This window comes from Gossypium hirsutum, chromosome D09 (assembly GCF_007990345.1).
Source record: "Gossypium hirsutum isolate 1008001.06 chromosome D09, Gossypium_hirsutum_v2.1, whole genome shotgun sequence".
NCBI classification, from domain to species: domain Eukaryota; kingdom Viridiplantae; phylum Streptophyta; class Magnoliopsida; order Malvales; family Malvaceae; genus Gossypium; species Gossypium hirsutum.
In genome coordinates this window covers 50,076,665-50,098,434 of record NC_053445.1, presented here as the reverse complement: position 1 = coordinate 50,098,434, position 21,770 = coordinate 50,076,665, and the positions used below count along the sequence as shown (strand labels likewise).

The window sequence follows — 21,770 nt, the reverse complement described above, 5'->3', positions numbered from 1 at the left end:
TTTTCTACCGGAAATGAAGGAAAGAATGAAGGAGGCGATAGAGAGGAGAGCACGGAAAATGTCTTACGGAAATTGAAAGGGTAAGACATTTTCCTTAAAATGTAACCCATTTCCCCTTGTTTTGGAATTCATTTTCCAAATGGAAAATGTTTTCCGCCAATCAAACGCTGGAAAAGTTGGAAATGATTTTCCAGAAAATCAATTCCGTCAATCAAACAGACCCTTATTTTAATATTTTTATGACATATGGCAATATTTCATTCCTACTTGTGGAGTTTCATAAAAAAAAAAACTCATACGAAAATAATTTGAATAATTAAACGTATTACTAAAGTTTTATTAGCAAAAATTATAATAAGGATAAGCAAGGGGGCTTTGGCCCCTAGCTTAATTTTAAGCCCCTTCAGAAAATAAATATTTTCTATTTTTAATAAATAAAAATAAACTTTTAGCTTTTTTAAAAATTAATAATTTATAATTTAAGTCTTTTTAACCCAAACTTTTTAATTTTGACCCTTCTAATATTTTATAGTTTTACCTTAATCTTTCCTAAAAAATTTCTAGCTTTACCATTGAGAATAAAAATCATTAGTATTACTAAAAATCTTATCATATACTTATGCATACGAAAACCATAAATTTAGATTACAAAAGTGTGTTTAAAAATAAATGCATAATTTAAAATTAATTAACAATAATATAAATTAAAAAATAGATTAAATTATAACAGGGGAAAAACCTGTAAAAGATATTAGCTTTCGTAATTATGGTGTTTAAACTTATGGATATTTGGATCCGTATATATATTAAAAAGTATAAAACATAAAAAAAAATATTTTTATAGTTTTATTAATTTAATTAACGTCAACTTATTTGTGGCATCAAAATTGAATAATATACTCTGGGTGACTGTTCGATATTAAGACTAATGAAGTTGCAAATAATTGAATTGGATGGTAAAATTCATTCGAAGTGAATTTTTTTAGTTAAAATTTTCACATCCTCCCAACCCAGGGGAAAAAAAAAACCTAGTCCTTATCCAATTCTTTTGACTAATTTAGTATATTTATTTATTCTGTAGGAAATTAGTAAGTTCCAAATTCCCCATTCTCCAAATTAATGTGAAATGGACATGTAGTTTGTAAACTGGCATTGATGTACAGTTTCCAAGCAGCTAATTACACTCAAAGTCCTTTTAATATTTTCTTGCAGTCAGGGAATCCGAGGGGGGTAAGGTGTGATCATAAATGAATTGTGTTGGTACATGAAATCATGCTGTTTTAGTAAGCTTTGAAAATTTCAAGTCTATTTGCTACCCTAAACTATAGGGAGGGGAGGAATTGTACACCAGAATCCTGATTGGATAGCAGAATTTTCTCAGGAAAAATATCTCAGAAAATTATTTGCATTCAAACAGTAAATTGTAGGTGAAGAAGATTGGAAATGAATGGTAGATAAATTTTTTTCCCCCTTTTCTCCAATGAAAATGATACCCATCATATCCTTCTTTTCAACTTTTGGCTCTTTTCTCAAGTAACATTATAGCACTTGTGTAGAAATTTCTCAGCTTGTAAATAGGCAAAAGAATTTTTTGCTTGTTTATACATGTGAGATTAGACCTTATTCACGAGCTAAATTTTGAGGTATTTAACAGAGAAAATTGCTCAATTATGAAGCTTTCTAATCATGTCCTTGAAAGGATGTAGGGCCATCTAAAGCTGGCATTGGAACATCACATTCACAACTTCTATAGCACATACACAATTACTTTAGAATGATTTCTGGTTGCACCTAAACTCTAGTTCACCAAAATTAAAGGTCGGTTCCAATCAAATCAAATGATTTTAGAATTCGGGAATTGGGAACCAAGCCTAATTATTAGATTGGATTAACAGAACATTCTTTTAAGTTTCTTTTTTCAAATTATATGAACGTGAATTTGAGTATGTTAGAATATATTATTTTTTAATTTATATATTAAAAAAATTATAAATAGTTTTAAATATTGTGACAAAAAAATAAATATAATTAAAATATATAATAAAATTATATTATATAATTTAATATTATGAAAATAGTAAAAAAATATATTACTTTTTTAAAACTAAATTTTATAAAAAAATTTATCTAAAATATTAAATATTAAATTAATAAATTTAAATTATTTATTTATAAATATAGATAAATTTAAATGAACAACTTTATTTACTACTGCCATGCATTGAATGAAAGAAAAAGGTCACATCAAAAGGGATAGTATTCTTTGGTGCAAGTTACAATAGTGTCCTTAGGACCATTAACATGGCACAATTTCTTTTAATTTATGTATTTAATAATCACAGAATTAAACTAGTAATAATTAGATTGTGTATATATCTTTGCTTCAAAAAGTCATTTGGGTAGTGAAGGGGCTGTCTGCCCTTTTCAATCCCACTATCTTCCTTTATTTTTGCATATATTGTCTTGTGTGTTCATCTTATTGTAAACTTGAAGAAATAGCCTATTTCACGGGTCTTTTTTTCACACTCCCATCAATTATTTGAGGGAAAGTTTGTCTAATGTTTATCACTCACAAATTAATCACAAATATTGTTGATTTTTTTTTTCTATGTGGGGGATAAAGGGGCATTGTTATTTTTTATTGTTTTTCTTCATTAATTGAGGAGCCTCTGTGGTAAGGGAATTATGTCATTCACACACTTTGTTTTCCCTAATTCCTAATCCCCCCCCCCAAAAAAAATACCCTCTAAAAACCTATCTCACTTTCCCATTATTTTCTTCAACCATGGGAGCCTCTAATAGCAAGAAAAAGAGGAAGCCATGCCATGGGAGGAGGAATGTGAAGGTATTGATGACAGACAAAATGAGGCTTCTCCAAGAGGGAAGAGTGGGAAGATATTATGAGAAAGAAGTGATGGTTAATGCATGCAAAGAGGCTGAGTGGGTTAAAGAGAGGAAGAAGTTAAAGGAGGAAGTGAAGGTGTTGAGGAAGTTAGTGGATGAGAAAGAAGAGAAGATAAAGAAAATGGAAGAAGGTGGTTCATCAATGGTGATGGTTCAGAAATGTGACAAAGGGTGGCCATTGCTTGGGACAAGTTACTTATTGGAGCAAATGAAAGAGGAAAGGGCAAGGAGGGATGAAGTTGTGGAGAAATGGAAACAACTCTATCTTGCCATCAAGACTGAGCTTGATGATCTCATTCAAAGAACTCATGGTACTTATCTTTCTTTAATTATTTCAACTCTCACATTTTCAACATATTCTTTCACTTCTTTAATTACTTTCAATTGGGTCATTTAAAGCTTCCATGAATCCTTTTAAGGAAATTAATATTTATACAATTTAACAAAGAGTAAATTATAAAAAAATAGTCAATTTTGTTTGTGTCAGATTATATTTTAATTACTTATGTTTGAAATATTACGTTTTAGTCGTTTGCGTTGTTATTTTGTTACAAAGTCGTCGCTCTGTTGTTAAGCTTAGTTACCAACGACAATCCTACATGATAGTCCAAATATATTTTTAATGTTAACTTGAATGTTCAATTAGACCAACTGGGATGATAATAGTTTTTCAGGAAAAGAAAAGACAGAACGTAATTCAAGGTTTAATTAATTTAAAATTTTTAATTAATTAAATTTATTTAATTAAAAATCTATTCTCATCTAAAGTTAGCATTTAAAACTCATTTGGACTATTATGTAGGATTGTCATTAGGAAAGTAAGGGGGCTTAACGACAGAGTAATCACTTCGTAACAAAACGATAACGTAAGTGACTAAAATATAACATTTTAAATATAAGTGGCTAAAATGTAATCTGAGTCAAATAAAATGACTATTTTTGTAGTTTTTGAAAGGGTGAAAAGTGTAAATTTTTTTCATTTAACCAAAGCTTAAATTGAACGATTTAATATTTTAGAAGGGCTACAAAGCAATTTTCTCATTTAATAAAAGGGCATAAAAGAATTAAAAAAAAACCATAACAAATGTTGGAATCTGAGTCTAGATTTGTTGAATATCACTGATAAAAATCTAGATTTTGGTAATGAATTTTCATTTGGAAAGCTTCAATCATTGCTACATAGTTAAAAAGTTGAACAACAACAAATGATTGAATGTAGGAGATGCAATCAATTGGAAAACAGAGGAAGAGGAGATGATAGAAGATATGAAGAAGGAACTGAAGAGCAAAGAAGAAACAATACAGAGTTTGAAAGCTCGATTAGCTTCAATGGAGAAGGCAGGATATGAGATGAAACGTGAGATGGATATCCTTAAACAAAGCTTCAAGATTTTGGGCAGTAATTATGCTACCATTAGTAAAAAAAGTAGTAGTACTAAGCTGGGTCACTATTTGTGAAATTAACCTTTCATCAAATTACACTTCTTTTATGGGGTCATATCATATGTGTACAAAAATAAGTTTGGTTGTTGTATGGATTATTATGGCTTTAATGGGAATGGGAATGCAAATGCCAAAGCTCACGGCATCCCAACAACATTTGCTTAAGCCTTTTACACGTTAATATTGCATTATATAAAATTTGAAAGTTCATACTTTCATACCACATCTATGTTTTCTTTTTATTTTTTTATTTTATTTTAGGTTTTAAACATTCTTTTATTGTTGTCAATTATGGACATTGTGGCCAATACAGTAAGATATGGGTTCAAGTCTGCTGAAGCGCATTATCTTTCCATTTATGGATTGGTGAAGAATTATGTTTAAATTTAGACATCGTGTCAAAAAAAAATCAAAACCTATAATAAAATTGTTAAAACTTATAATCAGATTCATTTTCTACAAATTTAGGGTGTCAACTAAAACATTTATTTCCACCAATAATTGCCTCATCAATGTGCTTAATTGCAGAATTGAAAAAAAAATGTTTTTATATCAAATTTATAAAAATCAAAGTTATACCTATAAAAAGTTATTAACTCAGCTTTAAACATAAAATAATATAGTTTTTAAAGTTGCAATTTTTATCATTTCAACAAAAATTCAATTGTTTTTAAATAAGTTTTTACATTTTTTTTATTTTTTCACTCATATAATAAAAGTATGATTTATTAGTAAAAAAGCCTTCAATATAAAATCAAAAAATTAATTAGACCTTCGATAAAATTTAGCACCCAATTGAACTCTTAAAGGATGAAAATTTTAATCAATCAAGCTTTTCTGTTAATGTTGACCGTTAAATTTTACTGACGTGATTGACAAAGCAATTGGACGATGACATGTGCAACTATGTATACATCATGTTATCATGACAAAATGTCATGTCAACAGATATTTTTTAAAAATAAAATATCTTTAAAAAATAAAAAATAATTCTTTAAAAAATCACATCAACCTAGACAATAATTTGTCCTGGTAATTTATGAGTCTTTAAAATATAACATCAACCTAAATTATTCTTTAAAAGATCCTAAAATGTTAGTAGCTAAAATCGAGTATTTAATGAACTTGTTTTCAAATAGTTTACAAGTCTTTTAATGTTTTTTTTTATTGATTCTTGGGTTTTAGTGTTAATGATAGTTTTTCTTATATTTTATCTCTTTTGATACTCAAATTGGCAAAACTATACTATTGAGAGTCTAATAATTGATTTGAGCTTTTATAGGGAGATGATTAAGGCCAAACATGAAAAAGGACCTCAATTGTTGTGGGGATCACAACACAAACCCCCCATCACCCCAAGGAAGTGAACTTCACCAAAAACTCAACTTGGATTAACCTGTTGTTGAAGTCGTGACACTAAGTATGTGGTGTCGTGACATTGTGCCTCACAATTACGACTAAAAGTTTTCGAAGTTGAGTCTCCAAGCCAATTGTTGAAGTGAAAGAATCAGTGGCCTGTCGTCCAGGTTGCGGCACACCAAGTGCCCCCAAGCCAACTTTGTCCCAACTGACATGTGTATTGCAGCACCAAAGTTTAACAGGTGAAAAAATGTAGGGCAATTTTGTGTGAAACTTAGCTGAAGTCATCACATCTTTTAAGGTCTTTTTTGTCAATGTTAGGGTTAGGGAATTTGATGTATTTAAGGCATAACAAAAAAAAAGGAGATTCTTTTATCAACTTTTTATCAACATCTTTTATTTCATCGACTAGTTTTAGCTTTCTAGGTTTTTCCTTTTTTAGCTTAGTTGTTATTTTTGTTGTTTTGTTCTTTATTTTTGTTGCACTTTTATCTTCATTCTAAAAAGATACATTGTTATTTTAAGTTTTCCTTCAAAGTATTAAATAGATTTACATGTTTTTAGTTATCAAAGTGCATATATAATACTAATTTGGGCTGATGATATGTTAATATTCTTGCTACCATCACCTTCATCAATGACCTCTTCATGAGTCACCAATCATTTCTCAACCCTTGCCTCTTTTGTGGTTATTTGATGATTCATTTGAGCATGAAATTGATTGGGCTTTGTGTTTTGATGATGAGTAAAAACTAAGCTCTACAGTAATTGATTGGCTTTCACACTTGAACTAAACTTTGTTTCACTTACCTTGGTTTTTTTTAGGAACATCAATCTTAAGCTTTGAAGTTTATTTAATTTAATTCAATTTATTACAATTTAGTCTCTGATCCAAAGGCTAACTAAACAACACTGCCATCAACCAACCACCAAAGATTTAGCCACTCATACTCCTACTTAAGCAAACAAAAGCACAATAATAACATAAAAAAAATTGCTAAAGGGTAAATGCAAGAGAAATGAGCAAAAATAGGATTTTTTTAAAAACAAACTTGAAGATAAATAAAATGACAGTAAAGGAAATGTAAAACAACACTTAAAAATCAATTTTTTAATGATGAAACTAAAAGGAAATTAAGTTGCATTAATTCTAAGAATTAAATTGAAATTACGAGGAGTTTAAGGTACTAAACAAGTAAATAAACACTAGCTACAGTAATAATTAATTACTATCTACCACTAAAACCAGAAAAATAAACTGCCCTAAAAAGATAGAGAAGAAAGCTAACCCTAAACTAAAAAGATGAAATAAAAACCTAAACTAAAGCCTTCTAACCTAAAACTACAGCCCCTTTTGTACTCAGCCAGAAACGACTTTTAATAGTTGATTACAACTCAGTTTTTAATGATCAATATCCCTAGACGTTGTATTTTGAATAGTATTGTTGGACAAAAATAATCCCTATAGTCATTTTTCTCCACATCAAGCAAAAGTGTCACAATACCTAGGCTTGGGTATTTACAATTCAAGAGACAGTTTATATATATATATACATTTAATGTTACACCACTGAATTTAACAAAAAAAAGTTTAAGAGTATTTAACAACTAAATCTGAATTTTAAAAATTAAAAAGTGAATGATCTAAATTTTTAGGAATAAAAGTAGGAGTAAATTCCAAATGTATGAAGGATATAGAGACTAGAGTTGTCCATGGGCTGGGACAAACACAAAATTTAGGCTCGGGCCCGACTCGAAAAATGAGTCTAAATTTTTGCTCAAGCCCTTACTTGGATAAAAATACTAAAACTCGAGTCTGGACCAACCCGATCGTATTAACATTTTTATATAAATAAATATATATATATAATACATCAAATAAACTAAAAATATTAAAATAAATATTTCCCAACACTTTTAACATAGTAATAAAATCAATAATAAAATAAGATTTATACAATATCCAAACAATAACAATAAAATAATAGCAAAATAATAACAAAATAATGAAAAAAAGCTTACTAGAGGGCTTGACCCGATTAGAAAACAAACTTTATTTTTTCATTCAATCCTATTTTTCAAATCTATAATTTTATTTAAATCTTCTCATTTTTCAGACCAACCTCTCTTTTTCAAGCCCATGAACAAGTTTAGTTCAGTCCAAACAAAATTTAACCTATTAATATATATATAAATGACCGAACAGATTTTCCCGCTTCTCGTTTTCTTCTTAGATGCTTCACTCCAATGTGACAGTGATTTGAACAAATAAGTTCCGGAAAATGGAAAACCAAAACCAAAAATCAACCCCGACACAACCAAATCAACGACTCGGCTCACCGAGTTGAGAACTGCACTCAACCTCTTCTAATGAACAATCCCAGAAACGGAACAGCCCTGAATCACCGCGGCACGAAAGCCACGTTTCTGCTCAATCCCCCGAACGGTCGAGAAACGGCAGCTTTCCTCCGCCGTTGTTTCCACAAGAAATAATTTTTGAAATCCTCTCGAATTTACCCGTTAAGTCCCTCCTCCGTTTCAGGTGCGTTTCCAAATCCTGGAAATCCCTCATAGCTGACAATTTCTTCATCAAAAAGCACCTCAAAAGAACCCAAAACGACCCCGAATTCTCCAAAAAACGAGTCTTAATCAACATTGCAGACATCGCCCCCCGCACCCAACCCGGATCCACCATAAATCATGCTCCCTTACCCTTAAATCTATATTCGAAGACCCAAATGTTAATACCACGGAAATCGAATACCCATCGAAGAATGAGTCTCATAGTGATTGGATTGTGGGCTCATGTAATGGTTTGGTTTGCATAACTATTAGAGAAAATACAGTCCTTTTATTAAACCCGACTTTAAGGGTTTCCAAAAGGTTGCCTGATATAGGGTTTAAGAAAAGGAGGGGTTATACTGTCTATGGGTTTGGTTTTGATGCTTCCGTTGATGATTATAAGGTTGTTGGGGTTTTTTGTTATCCCGGTATAGTTAAGGTTTATTCATTGAGAGCTAATTGTTGGAGAAGGATTCAGGATTTCCCGTTCGAGGTCTTTTCTAATGAAGCTGGGAAACATGTGGACGGGACTTTGAATTGGGCTGTTTTTAGTGGACAAGATGGGGATTTTTCTATTGTCTCCCTTGATTTGGCTCAGGAGACATATAAGGAAGTGACCCAACCGTGCTATGGCGACGGTGTGGATGAGAGGACATTAGGGGTCTTGGATGGATATCTATGTGTGCTTTGTAGTTATAGGAAATTGTATGCTGAGGTTTGGGTTATGAAAGAATATGGAAAGAGAGAGTCTTGGACTAAGCTGGTTAGTATTCCATACTTGCCGTATGAAAGGTCTGAAATGTTTTTGACACCTGTGTCTGTATCAAAAAGTGGTGAAATCTTATTGCGTTATGGGGTGAATATACTTCTGTACAATCCCAAGAAGAATATGTTCAGGATTCCCATGTTTCCTTATGATGTTATTTCTTATATTAGTCAAGCAGAAGTCTATGAAGAGAGCCTCGTGTCGCCGACTGCAGTCAATCAGCACAGATGAGTGGTGTCAATAGCTAGCAAAGATAAAGGTGAATTTGAACTTTCTTCTTTTGCATTTGCAATTATTCTGTGCCTTCTGTGTTGGTTCATCCATTTGGTTTAGTTTCATCATATTGAATTACTTGAATTTGTAGGATGAGAATATATATAGGTTTAGGATCTTAAATAGTTCCTTTCATCATAGTTGATTGATATATTAACCTCAATTAGTCTGCTGATACTCCTTTTGTCTTGGTCGCTGCAACCGTGGATTGAACTATATGTTTGTGATGTTTAGTTGTAACTTCTTTCACAATTTGTATCTCCAAGCTAAAGGTTGAATGACTTGGATGGCACTTAGCATTTTGCACCTTTAGGCAGCCTAGGTGAGTGGCTTAAAGATGCTCTTCTGCTCCTGTATATTATTGTTTAATCTTTACAGATAGGAACGTAAAAGGAGTACTTGATTTGGAATATGATTCATTTCATTAAATCTTTAAGATGGGCTGTAGGTTGCAGTGTTTATCAAAAAGTATAACTCCCAACTTGGGCTACTGATGGAGTTTTAGCATGTTCATCTACGAACTTTCCTCACTGTTTTGGTCAGTTTCAGTCATCGTTGTCGTCACTCTAAACCTTCTAGTTGATTAAGTTACAGTTAGTTCCACTTTCTGATAATTTTCACTCAAATCATGTCATGTTTTTTAGCTTTGCAATATGTTTATCAGCGTGTTAATCCGTCATTAATTATTTTCAACTTGTTCTGTTAATGTAGTTTTAACTTTGAATGCTGTTTTGCTGTATACATATTAGCAGGCACTGAGTAGTTATATGTTTCAAATTAGATGTAAGAGTATGTTTTCTTATCGATCTAATTGCAGATGTAATTTTGTTGAGTGTTTCTTTTTCTCTCTCTTTCTCATGAGGGTACATTTCCGTACCTTCTGTCTTTTGATGTGATGTACTAGGATCAGATAGGCCCTATGCATGTTAACACTACCCTCTCCTAGGATTAGCACATGTCCTCCTAGTATGAGTTTGCCTGCATGGTGGTGAAGTGCATAAGTGAGTAGTGGCGAGTTGCACGATAGCGAACTACCTACCTATTGAGGTAAGAAGAAATTGCCCTGTCCTGGCCGGGTAGTGATGACCTACTAAACCTAGAGTAATCAGAACGTCAAATGGAAAATTTCAGAGTTTTACCTTTGAACGTCGATTCTTCTTCTCAACGGCACTTCTTTCCTGGAAAATTCGGAATCCAAGAGGTTGGATAGTTTGTGTTAAATGTAGGTCATTTTAAAGAGATTCAAAATCTGACGGTTCGTTTCTTTACAGAACAAGACCCAATTGATTTTTTACAGCTGTATCCTCATACCTCAGGGTAAGTCGTACGTAGTAAGTTTTATACGATAGGCGTATCCAGTAAGTTTCAATTCAAAGATCCCACGTTTTGCTTCTGCAAGCTCTCAGAAGAGCCACTTTGTAAATCTTTTGTAAATTTTTTCGACTAGGTGGGGGACAAATTGTTATAGTGTTTGCCATTATCCGTTCTTGAACTGACCCACTACTCGGCCAGGATCAGCCCATCTCTTCTTACCTCAATAAGTAGGTAGTTCACTATCATGCACTTCGCCACTATGGTTCACCAATGCACTTTGCCACCATGCAGACGAACTCATACTAGGAGGATACGTGCTAATCGTAGGTGAGGGTACGTGTTAACATGCATGGGGTCTATATGTTCTTAGTATGCCACATCAAAGGACCTAAGAGAGAAACAAACCCTCAACAAATTTGTTTCTCTGCTGTTCTGTTTGAAGTTTAAGGTTCCTTCAATCAAGCGTATCCAAATTGATACTCTTTTTTACCATGTGACACGTTTTGGTAGGATCCACACATCCTGCTGTTTCTTTAGTACCGTTAACTTCATGTGCTAAGTCAAAATTGAAGTACTAAAATGGGCCAAAAAGAATTTAAGGTTAAAATTTGCTATTCCTCTACTTTTAACATTTTAGTTAGTTCCTTTACTTTTTTTCTTCAAAACTTAAGCGTTAAATAAAAATATTTTGAAATAAAAAAAAACTCATAGAAATGATTTTGAATTTAATTGAATAATTTTAAAAATATTAACAATTGAATTTGCATTTTAAATATAAAAATTAAAAGGATTAAATATCTTGAAATAGAAGTAAAAAAGAACAAATTTCAAATAGATTTAGAATATATTTTAATCAAAATTTAAATACTAAAGTAGAAAATTTGATATAATGAAAGGTGGAATCGATAATGAATATAATGCTTTACTTTATCTATGCATAGATAATATGCCATAATAGCAATCTACAAATACTTCGAATATTCAATGAGCCCCAAAAGGTTGTTGAAGAGTCTGTTTCTGACATCCATTATTTGTATCTGTGATCACTACTAATCGATTGTGTTTCACAACTTCAACTAACTGCATAGCTCTTCTTAACTGTTCATATGCAAAAACATTTACATCACAATATCACCAACGGTGAGTGAAAATAAGACCAAAATTTAAAAAAAGAAAAGAAAAAAGGTCAACACTCAACAGCAACTTTGGAGAGAGAATTACCATGGTGAGGAGATGAAGATGGTATAATTAATTACTTATCAGACAAGTAAATATTCGGACAATGGGGCGGCACTCGTAACACTGATCCAGCATACCGCAGCAATTAAATTTGCTATTCCAATTGATGAGTCTGATAAGAAGTGAAGCCTATGAGCATTACTGTCATCTCTGAATCCCCTAACTATCATTACCTGTCCAAAACCAATTCGGTTGCTCAGATATTACATGCACAAACCTTTATTGGAAGCTATATTACTAAGGTTCGAGGGTGAGTATTCACTATGGGTACATGTTCCAAACATTTATGTTTAACTTTCTTCTAAATTTTCTATATATTTGGATGATCAATCATGAATTCACCAAAGGCACGAGAAACCTATTTACCCATACTCAGGAAACTTTACTAACTAAAATGACCATATGTGTGAAACGTTAGTTTTTCCTTTTGGCCTAACAAAAAAATGGGGATAGGAATTGCAAAGAGAAATAGCATTGAAAAGAGCCAAGCCTGAATATGAACCTGAGAGATTCACTCTGCATGCTTCAAAATATTTTTGAAGATCCGCTGAATGTAGGAAGCAAAAACTGGAACCAAAGCCCGTAGAGACAATAGGTGAGGAATACATGAAATCAGAAGCGGATAAGGCAGAAAAAAAGCCCCTTTGTCTAATGCAGTTGTCAATCACACAATATGATAGAAAACAACTTCTAGGGAAAAGAACTAAAAACTCTGTAGTCAAAAAGTATTTGCTAGATTATATGTTGTACATAAAGTTTTAAAATCTTTAAAGCAGATAAATATTGAAAAATAATTTGAAAATAAATAAGTTATAACTTATAAAGGATATATCCATAGAATTACCTATTTAAAGAGCTAACCTATTGAAAATCATAATTTCTTGTTTTTTAAATTCTGGGTTTGTTGTCTAAACCTGATTGTCTCACCACAAAAGAATCATATAATTTTCTATTAATGATCCTAAAATTTCATTGTTTTTTCTTCTATTTTTCCTCTACAAGTAAAAAAGCATATGTTACTCGATCCTTGAGTGTCAATGTGATTATGTGTCTAACGTAAGTATCTACAATTTTTTGCAAATTAGTCCATGTACTTGAAGGGTCATATCCTCGTACGTATATCTAGCTATGCATGGGAACAGATAAAGAAAAAAACGAAGATCCGGAAAAACAGATAAAGAAGCAGCAAGTTTTCACTAAAGAATTTCATTACTATTAAATGATAATGATTTAACCATTCCTGGGGAGGTCAGATATGTAATTCTAGACTGTGATTGAATTCCTAAGTATTTAAAATAGAGATATGTGCAATCTGTAATTTATTTATGAAAGCTAGCCATTTTGCTGAATTTTTTTCCCTAAACTTTATCATGGCCCATTGACTTAAGTTTGTATTGCTGAAAACCGTAACAAACCTACTCTCCACCCCCCTCCCCACAACCATCTTTTCTCTACACACACAGTCAATGAAGAGAGAGAGATAGAACGAGAGCTCCATGTCTAGTGTATATTCTTACTATCAATCGCTTTCTTCATTGTCAGTTGTTGCCAATTTATCCTACGAGATACAATCCCCAATGCAACATTACGAACCTGTTTACACATGAAGTTTGACAGGATTAATCCTGCATCAACAAACACAAACATGAAACAATAAAATTTTCCTACTAAATAGAATGCATAAATACCAACATGATCTCTGTTACCTCATCAAACACTAAATTGATAAACCTCAAAGAAAGCATGAGTGTAAGAATAAGATATCTCAAAGGAAGCATAAAATATCGCAAAACAAATACCAATTGTCCTCAGGTCGTGGCTTGCATTTTGAACAAGTTCAGAGCATAAATTACATATAATTTTTTTAAAATGTTACATCACTGAATTTAACAAAAGAAGTTTAAGAGTATTTAATAATTAAATCTGAATTTTGAAAACTGAAAAATGAATGATCTAAATTCTTAGAAATAAAAGTAGAGGGACTAAATTTCAAATGTATGAATGGTGTAGGGACTTGAAGCATATTTTAACCTATTAAATTAATATATATAAATATATAAATGACCGAACACAGTTTTCCCTTCTCCTTTTTTTTTTAGATGCTCCACTACAGTGTGACAGTCAAATAAGTTCCGGGAAATGGAAAACCAAGAACCAACCCGGACCCAACCAAATCAACGACTCGGCTCGCCGAGTCAAGAACTGCCCTCGACCTCTTCTAATGAACAAACTCAGAAACGGAACCGCCCTGAATCACCGCAACGCAAAAGCGACGATTCTGCTCAATCCCCCAAACGGTCGAGAAACGGCAGCCTTCCTCCGCAGTCGTTTCCTCAAGAAATAATTTTTGAAATCCTCTTGAATTTGCCCGTTCAATCCCTCCTCCGTTTCAGGTGTGTTTCCAAACCCTGGAAATCCCTCATAGCTGACAATTTCTTCATCAAAAAGCACCTCAAAAGAGCCCAAACGACCCCGAATTCTCCAAAAAGCGAGTCTTAATAAACACTTCAAGCCTCCAAACCGGATCCAGCATCAAATCATGCTCCCTTAAGTCTATATTCGAGGACCCAAATGTTAATACCACGGAAATCGAATACCCATCGAAGAAAGCTTCTCGTTATGATTGGATTGTGGGCTCATGTAATGGCTTGATTTGCATAGCTATTAGAGAAGATACAGTCCTTTTATTAAACCCGACTTTAAGGGTTTCCAAAAGGTTGCCTGATTTAGGGTTTAAGAAAAGGAGGGGTTGCTATACTGTTTATGGGTTTGGTTTTGATGCTTCCGGTGATGATTATAAAGTTGTTAGGGTTTTTTGTTATCAAAGTAAGGGCTTTGAAGATGGTTACGAGAGTATAGTTAGGGTTTATTCAATGAGAACTAATTGTTGGAGAAGGATTCAGGATTTCCCGTTTGGGGTCCCTTTTAGTGAAGCTGGGAAACATGTGGATGGGACTTTGAATTGGGCTGTTTTAAGTAGACAATATAGGGATTGTTCGTGTACTATTGTCTCCCTTGATTTGGCTCAGGAGACGTATAAGGAAGTGACCCAACCGTGCCATGGCAACGGTGCAGGTGAAAGGATATTAGGGGTCTTGGATGGATGTCTATGTGTGCTTTGTAGTTATGGGAGATTGTATGCTGAGGTTTGGGTTATGAAAGAATATGGAAAGAGAGAGTCTTGGACTAAGCTGGTTACTATTCCATACACACCGATTCCTGGGTATGAAATGTTTTTGACACCTTTATCTGTATCGAAAAGTGGTGAGATCTTGTTGCGTTTTGAGGTGAATATGCTTCTGTACAATCCCGAGAAGAATATGTTCAGGATTCCCATGTTTCCTTATGATGCTTTTTCTTATATTGATCAACAAGAAGTCTATGAAGAGAGCCTTGTTTCGCCGACTGTAGTCAATCAGCATAGATGAATGGTGTCAATAGCTAACAAAGATAAAGGTGAATTTGAACTTTCTTCTTTTGCATTTGTAATTATTCTGTGCCTTCTCTGTTGGTTCATCCATTTGGTTTAGTTTCATCATATTGAATTACTTGAATTTGTAGGACGAGAATATATATTGGTTTAGGATCTTGAATAGTTCCTTTCATCATAGTTGATTGATATATTAACCTCAATTAGTCTGCTGATACGATGGAATCTCTATCCTTTTGTCTTGGTTGCTGCAACCGTGGATTGAACTATATGTTTGTGATGTTTAGTTGTAACTTGTTTCACAATTTGTATCTTCAAGCTAAAGGTTGAATGACTTGATGGCACTTAGCCTTTTTCACCTTTAGGCAGCCAAGGAGAGTGGTCTTAAAGATGCTCATCTGCTCATGTATATTATTGTTTAATCTTTACAGATAGGAACGTAAAAGGAGTACTTGATTTGGAATATGATTCATTTAATTAAATCTTTAAGATGGGCTGCAGGTTGCATTGTTTGTCGAAAAGTATAACTCCCAATTTGGGCTACTGATGGAGTTTTTGCATGTTCAGCTACAAACTTTCCTCACTGTTTCGGTCAGTTTCGGTCATTGTTGTTGTCACTCTTAAACCTTCTTGTTGATTAGGTTACAGTTAGTTCCACTTTCTGATAATTTTCACTCAAATCGTGTCATGTTTTTTAGCGTTGCAATATGTTTGTCACTGTGTTAATCTGTCACTGATTATTTTCAACTTGTTCTGCTAATGTAGTTTTAACTTTGAATGCTGTTTTGCTGTATACATATTCGCAGGCACTGTGTAGTTATATGTTTCAAATTAGATGTAAGAGTATGTTTTCTTATCAATCTAATTGCAGATGTAATTTGTTTCTCTGCTGTTCTGTTTGAAATTTAAGCTTCCTTCAATCAAGTGTATCCAAATTGATATTTTTTGCCATGTGACACGTTTTGATAGGCTCCACACGTCCTCCCGTTTCTTTAATACCGTTTACTTCAAGTGCTAAATCGGCGGACAAAATTAAAGTACTAAAATGGGCAAAAAAGTATTTAAGGTTAAAATTTGCTTCTTAAATTTAATTCCTCTACTTTTATTTCTAAAAATTTAATTTCTCTATTTTTAAACTTCTAAGTTTAAGTTCAATTAAATCCAATAAATATATTTTAAAATATAAAAAATGCTCATTTGGTAATTGCAAAAATACTTTAAAATGATGTTGAATTTAATGAATAATTTTAAAAGTATTAACAATTAAATTTGCATTTTTAAATTTAAAAAATACAAAGATTAAATTAATTGAAATAGAAGTAAAAAGATTAAATTCTACTAAATGTTCAAAAAAGAATATAGACTTGAAATATATGTTAATCAAAATTTAAATACTAAAGTAGAAAAATTGATATAATTAAGCGTGATATCGTTAATGAATATAATGCTCTACTTCCTTTATGCATAAATAATATGCCATAATGTATAGCAACTTACAAATACTTTGAATATTCAATGAGCCCCAAAAGGCTGTTGAAGAGTCTGTTTTTAACATCCATTATCTGTATCTGTGATCACTACAAATTGATTGTGTATCACAACTTCAATCAACTGCATAACTCTTAACTGTTCATCTGCAAAACCATTTACATCATACACATCACCGATGGTGGATGAAAATAAAAACAAAATTAAAAAGAAAAAAGGTCAACACTCAACAGCAACTTGGAGAGAGAAGATTACCAAGGTGAGGAGATGATGATGGTACAGTTAATAACTTATCAGACAAGTAAATACTCGGACAATAGGGCAACACTCGTAACACCAATCAAGCATACCACGGCAATTAAATCTGCTATCCCAATTGATGAGTCTGATAAGAAGTAAAGCTTATGAGCATTACTGTCACCCCTGAATCCCCTAACTATCATTGCCTGTTAAAAACCAATTCAATTGCTCAGATATTGCACGCGCAAACCTTTATTGGAAGCTATATTACTGAGGTTCGAGGGTGAGTGTTCAATATGGGTACATGTCCCAAACATTTATGTTTAACTTTATCCATTTGGAAGATCGATCATGAATCCATCAAAGGCACGAGAAAAATGACTGAATGTGTGAAATGTTAGTTTTTCCTTTTGGCCCAACAAAAAACTGGAACAGGAATTGCAAAGAGAAATAGCATTGAAAAGAGCTAAGTCTGAATATGAACCTGAGAGATTTGCTCTGCATGCTTAAAAATGTTTTTGAAGATCCGCTGAATGTAGGAAGCAAAAACTGGAATCAAAGCCCAAAGAAACAATAGGTGAGGAATACATGAAATCAGAACCGGATAAGGCAGAAACAAAGCCCCTTTGTCTAATGTAGTTGTCAATCACACAATATGATAGAAAATAACTTCTAGGGAAAAGAAATAAAAACTCTATAGTCAAAAAGTTTTTGCTAGATTACCTGTTGTACATGAAGTTTTAAAATCTTTAAAGCAGATAAATATTGAAAAATAATTTGAAAACAAATAAGTTATAACTTATAAAGGATATATTCATAGAATTACCTATTTAAAGAGTTAACCTGTTGAAAACCATAATTTCATGTTTTTTAACTTATGGGTTTGATGCCTAAATCTGATTGTTTCACCTAAAAAGAATCATATAATTTTCCATTAATGATCCTAAAATTTCATTGTTTTTTCTTCTATTTTTCCTCTACAAGTAAAAAAGCCTATGTTACTCAATCCTTGGGTGTCAATGTCATTACGTGTCTAACATAAGTATCTACAATTTTTTGCAAATTAGTCCATGTACTTAAGGGTCATATTCTCATACGTATATCTAGCCATGCATGGGAACACTAGTACGTCAAGAAAAACGAAGAGCCGGAAAAACAGGTAAAGAAGCAGCAAGTTTTCACTAAAGATTTTCATTACTATAATATGATAATGATTTAACCATTCCTGCAGAGGTCAGATATGTAGTTCTAGACTGTCATTAAATTCCTAAGTATTTAAAATGGAGATATGTGCAATCTGTAATTTATTTATGAAAGCTAGCCATTATGATGATTTTTTTCCCTAAACTTTATCATGGCCCATTAACTTCAGTTTGTACTGCTGAAAACCATAACAAACCTACTCTCCCACCCCCACCCCCACAACCATCTTTTCTCTACACACAATCAATGAAGAGATAGAGATAGAAAGAGAGCTCCATGTCTAGTGTATATTCTTACTATCAATCGTTTCCTTCATTGTCAAGTGTTGCCAATTTATCCTACGAGATACAATCCCCAATGCAACATTACGAACCTGTTTACACATGAAGTTTGGCAGGATTAATCCTGCATTAACAAACACAAACATGAAACAAGAAAATTTTCCTACTAAATAGAATGAAGAAATACCAACATGATCTCTCTTACCTCATCAAACACTAAATTGATAAACCTCAATGAAAGCATGAGTGTAAGAACAATTTCAGCCACTGGGACACCAATATATCTCAAAGGAAGCATAAACCACCGCAAAGCAAATGCAAGTTGTTCTGGGGTTGTGGTTGCTAAGCAAAGGCTTGCACTTTGAAAGATCTTTCAAAAAAATAGAGACCTAACTGAGAATAATTAAGAGTATTTGTTTCTCAAACACAATATGTCTGAGCTACTATGCAAGACATATACATATTTGAGTAGTTATAGAATTGCCTATTTCAGTGGTAGAAGGTTTTTGAAAGTAATGTTATATCATTTTTTTTTACTTATGTAGCAAGCAACTTACAATGAAGGTTAAACATGATGCTGTGCTAGCAACAGACAATCCCTTCCTTGTAAACTGTAATGGTCCTAGCTTCATGATTAAATATGAATAGCCACTTAATGATTTTGGAAGATCAGGCAACCCTGTCAGTGAAGATGGTGGGGTTCTTGACTGAAGAAGTTGTGGTACACCATCAGTACCAAGCCCTGACAATACGAATAAAATTCCACAAAGTAGTGACACCCTTCCCAATTGATCCTACAAGAATTGCTGGACTCAGTATGCCAGAATTAAAAAGGATTATTTAATTGGTAAATTTTACTATATGCAATTAGTACGGGCATAATGTTTCCTAGTACTATGCAAGTTAAACTTGAAATGAAATGTGAAAGATTGGAACACAGTTTAAGGCGCACAGAACAACAATGCAACAGAGTAAGCAACCAACAGCCGTCACAGTTTAAAGGATGTCTTTAAACAATAGCATATTTTGAAACCAGTGCTTGGACAGCAGATGACAGAACCTTTGACAAGTAAATATAAACTATACCAACGTTTGGCATAAAGAAATAATCACTAACTACAAAACTAGATTAAGGAAAAAGCTGAACTTGATCAAGTTCATTAAGGAAAAAGTTCAAAGGAATAACATGAAAGTTGCATTGAGAAACTGAATAATTTATCAAAACATACTTCACTCTAGCAGCTAACAACTTTAAAACCTTACCATCCACACATTTTTTGGGAGAAACAACATTGACAAAAGAGCAATGTACGCTACCAATCCAAAACGAACTGCTATTTGGGCACGTGCTGGTAAAACAACTAACGCCAATAGCCATACCTGCATTATCAAGATTAGTATCTAAGATACTGGGAAACACTCTCACAACAAAGTTTACACATATTCTCTCTATATTTTCCCAATAGCATGCACGATTAAGGCATAAGTCATAGAGAAAGAAAACCTGAGGGCAACTCACAATGCTATAACATTCAGCTAAATATTTAGGTGAATTCCTGAACTTACAATGTTTTATAACTTCATCTGGACATTTACCAAATTGCGATGAGGAAAACCCATTAAGAAAAAAGAAAAAAGAAGAAGAAGCCAAATAACTTATTCATTCATGACACTCCATAACGAAACTAATCTAATCAACCCACAAGCAACTTAAACCATAAAAATTGTCCCCCCAAAAAAAGAAATCAATATTACCAAGTAGCCAACTATTCAAAGAACTCAATTTGGCCAATTTCATCATATTTTACAATCATAAAAGATTGAAATTGTAAATCTTTACCAATTTGATTCTAGGGTCCACTGAATGCAAAAAAGTGGTAGGTGAAGAAATGAACTGGCAAATGGGACTCGAAGTAGCAGTTGAAATCAATCTCAAAACTTTATCAGCTGCTAAACCTCCAGTGGGCAACCAGCGCACCCAGTTCCCTGCTTCACCATTGTTACTTCCGGTTGATGCTTTGACTTCGAAATTCCTTTTCTTTGAAATAAAACGAAAATTGGGGGATTTACTGCAATATGAAAGAAGGGGTAAACGGTTGGGATGCTTTGGAGGGAAATTTAAAATCCGGGTAGCAGTTGGGTGGATTAGGGATTTGAAATTAGGGCTCAACACGAAATGGAAAGGGGATTTAACCGTTGGAATTGGACTGTGAGTGCGGTTCATTGGGGGGTTTTGGTGGGGGAGAAGATAATGGAAAGGCTTATATTCCTTTTCAATTTGTTGATGGGTTGGCGGGTAATTTAGCTAATATAACCGGAATTTGGATCCTTATCATCAATCACCAATCCCACCATTGTTCTAGATATGAGAGTTCTAGCCCTAGCTTCTTCCATCTCTATTCCCTAACGACAATGGATATGTTTACATGCCCGGAAGTGGTTTACCAAACCGGTCAAATCGGGTCCGATTTGAGTTCGGTTTAAACTGATATCAATATTATTATAGAAATAAATATTTAGGATGTCCTCGTAAGTAATTTAGTTCTTATATTAGTTTTGCATTTTGTGTTTTATAAAATTATTATTTAAATAACAATTAAATAAATTTTTTTTGCAATGTATATTATAAGCTATAAGATATAATTTAGTTGAAAAATAAAAAATTAATTATTATAAATGTAAATTAAAATAATTATTTACCTATAATATTCATTATAAACTCTAAATAAAATTTAACAAAATTTTTAACAATATTATAATTTTAAATACTTCATTAATTTAAAAAAAAAATATAATGCAAAAAATATTAACATCCATGAATGCCAAAATCAAATAATATTTGAAATAGAAAAAAACTATATGAAGTAACGTTACTTTCATTCAAAGTATATCACGAAATCACATTTAAAAATAATAATTATTTATTTTACATAATATTTGATAATTCAAAAATAATCAAATTAATTAAACATTTCCTTAAGGGGGTGAAGTAAAAAAATGGGGAACAATTTTAGATTATAAATTTTTGAAGGTGTACATATAATTTTATCATTATATTAATTTATATATTTTTTAATTTTTAAAAGAATGATGTATTGAATTTTTTTGAATAATTTTATTATAGATTCTGATAATATCTATTCTTTTTTACATAATATGAGGATAATGTATTTTAGCGCAAGGCAACAATATTCATATTAAAATACTCATAAAATCCATTAAATATAAAAGAAAAAGTTTTGATATTTTGCAAAAATAAAATAAAAAA

At 32.4% G+C, this 21,770-nt stretch overlaps 4 protein-coding genes and 1 long non-coding RNA gene across 7 annotated transcripts; 3 read left to right on the top strand and 2 right to left on the bottom strand.

The window, feature by feature from the left end:
• The first annotated feature begins 2,376 nt into the window (after positions 1-2,376).
• On the top strand, positions 2,377-4,570 carry LOC107890596 (uncharacterized). Its single transcript, XM_016815104.2, has 2 exons — positions 2,377-3,215; positions 4,124-4,570. Exons 1-2 carry the CDS (start codon positions 2,786-2,788, stop codon positions 4,360-4,362), a joined length of 669 nt encoding a protein of 222 aa, XP_016670593.1. The 5' UTR covers positions 2,377-2,785; the 3' UTR covers positions 4,363-4,570.
• Positions 4,571-4,638: 68 nt separating this feature from the next.
• LOC107892446 (F-box/kelch-repeat protein At3g23880) lies at positions 4,639-9,265 on the top strand. Its single transcript, XM_016817530.1, has 3 exons — positions 4,639-4,713; positions 8,091-8,248; positions 8,368-9,265. The coding sequence occupies exons 1-3, from the start codon at positions 4,639-4,641 to the stop codon at positions 9,263-9,265; spliced, it is 1,131 nt and encodes a 376-aa protein (XP_016673019.1).
• A 2,260-nt stretch (positions 9,266-11,525) lies between these two features.
• On the bottom strand, positions 11,526-13,042 carry LOC121220983 (uncharacterized). The gene is made up of 3 exons (XR_005918301.1): positions 12,363-13,042; positions 11,843-12,033; positions 11,526-11,719 (listed from the first exon to the last, which is right to left on the bottom strand). It is a non-coding gene; the product is annotated as an uncharacterized lncRNA (long non-coding RNA).
• Positions 13,043-13,999: 957 nt separating this feature from the next.
• Positions 14,000-15,288, top strand: LOC107890597 (F-box/kelch-repeat protein At3g23880). Its single transcript, XM_041100252.1, has 2 exons — positions 14,000-14,253; positions 14,391-15,288. Exons 1-2 carry the CDS (start codon positions 14,000-14,002, stop codon positions 15,286-15,288), a joined length of 1,152 nt encoding a protein of 383 aa, XP_040956186.1.
• Positions 15,289-16,726: 1,438 nt separating this feature from the next.
• Positions 16,727-21,022, bottom strand: LOC107890598 (protein ABCI12, chloroplastic). 3 transcript variants are annotated; one of them, XM_016815106.2, is made up of 8 exons: positions 20,343-21,022; positions 19,766-19,882; positions 19,060-19,296; positions 18,708-18,872; positions 18,519-18,594; positions 17,503-17,567; positions 17,034-17,224; positions 16,727-16,924 (listed from the first exon to the last, which is right to left on the bottom strand). In XM_016815106.2, exons 1-7 carry the CDS (start codon positions 20,724-20,726, stop codon positions 17,072-17,074), a joined length of 1,197 nt encoding a protein of 398 aa, XP_016670595.1. In that variant the 5' UTR covers positions 20,727-21,022; the 3' UTR covers positions 16,727-16,924; positions 17,034-17,071. The 3 variants fall into 3 exon arrangements, 2 of the variants coding, with proteins under 2 accessions (XP_016670595.1, XP_040957160.1); XR_001681999.2 differs by lacking the exon at positions 18,519-18,594 and having other exon boundaries at positions 20,343-20,984; XM_041101226.1 differs by lacking the exon at positions 19,060-19,296 and having other exon boundaries at positions 20,343-20,984.
• Between the last annotated feature and the right edge of the window lie 748 nt (positions 21,023-21,770).

What these genes read in the sequence shown, in the direction of transcription:
- LOC107890598 (XM_016815106.2), bottom strand. Translation starts at nt 20,726, where the DNA reads ATGAACCGCACTCACAGTCCAATTCCAACGGTTAAATCCCCTTTCCAT. An exon ending in CATCATGTTTAACCTTCATT is followed by an intron (nt 18,873 to 19,059) that starts GTAAGTTGCTTG and finishes TTTTTTTGAAAG; the next exon opens with ATCTTTCAAAGTGCAAGCCT. An exon ending in TCAATTTAGTGTTTGATGAG is followed by an intron (nt 18,595 to 18,707) that starts GTAAGAGAGATC and finishes ATGTGTAAACAG; the next exon opens with GTTCGTAATGTTGCATTGGG.
- LOC107890596 (XM_016815104.2), top strand. Translation starts at nt 2,786, where the DNA reads ATGGGAGCCTCTAATAGCAAGAAAAAGAGGAAGCCATGCCATGGGAGG. An exon ending in TCTCATTCAAAGAACTCATG is followed by an intron (nt 3,216 to 4,123) that starts GTACTTATCTTT and finishes GATTGAATGTAG; the next exon opens with GAGATGCAATCAATTGGAAA.
- LOC107892446 (XM_016817530.1), top strand. Translation starts at nt 4,639, where the DNA reads ATGGACATTGTGGCCAATACAGTAAGATATGGGTTCAAGTCTGCTGAA. An exon ending in ATCTTTCCATTTATGGATTG is followed by an intron (nt 4,714 to 8,090) that starts GTGAAGAATTAT and finishes GAACAATCCCAG; the next exon opens with AAACGGAACAGCCCTGAATC. An exon ending in AAGTCCCTCCTCCGTTTCAG is followed by an intron (nt 8,249 to 8,367) that starts GTGCGTTTCCAA and finishes TCAACATTGCAG; the next exon opens with ACATCGCCCCCCGCACCCAA.
- LOC107890597 (XM_041100252.1), top strand. Translation starts at nt 14,000, where the DNA reads ATGGAAAACCAAGAACCAACCCGGACCCAACCAAATCAACGACTCGGC. An exon ending in CAATCCCTCCTCCGTTTCAG is followed by an intron (nt 14,254 to 14,390) that starts GTGTGTTTCCAA and finishes AACCGGATCCAG; the next exon opens with CATCAAATCATGCTCCCTTA.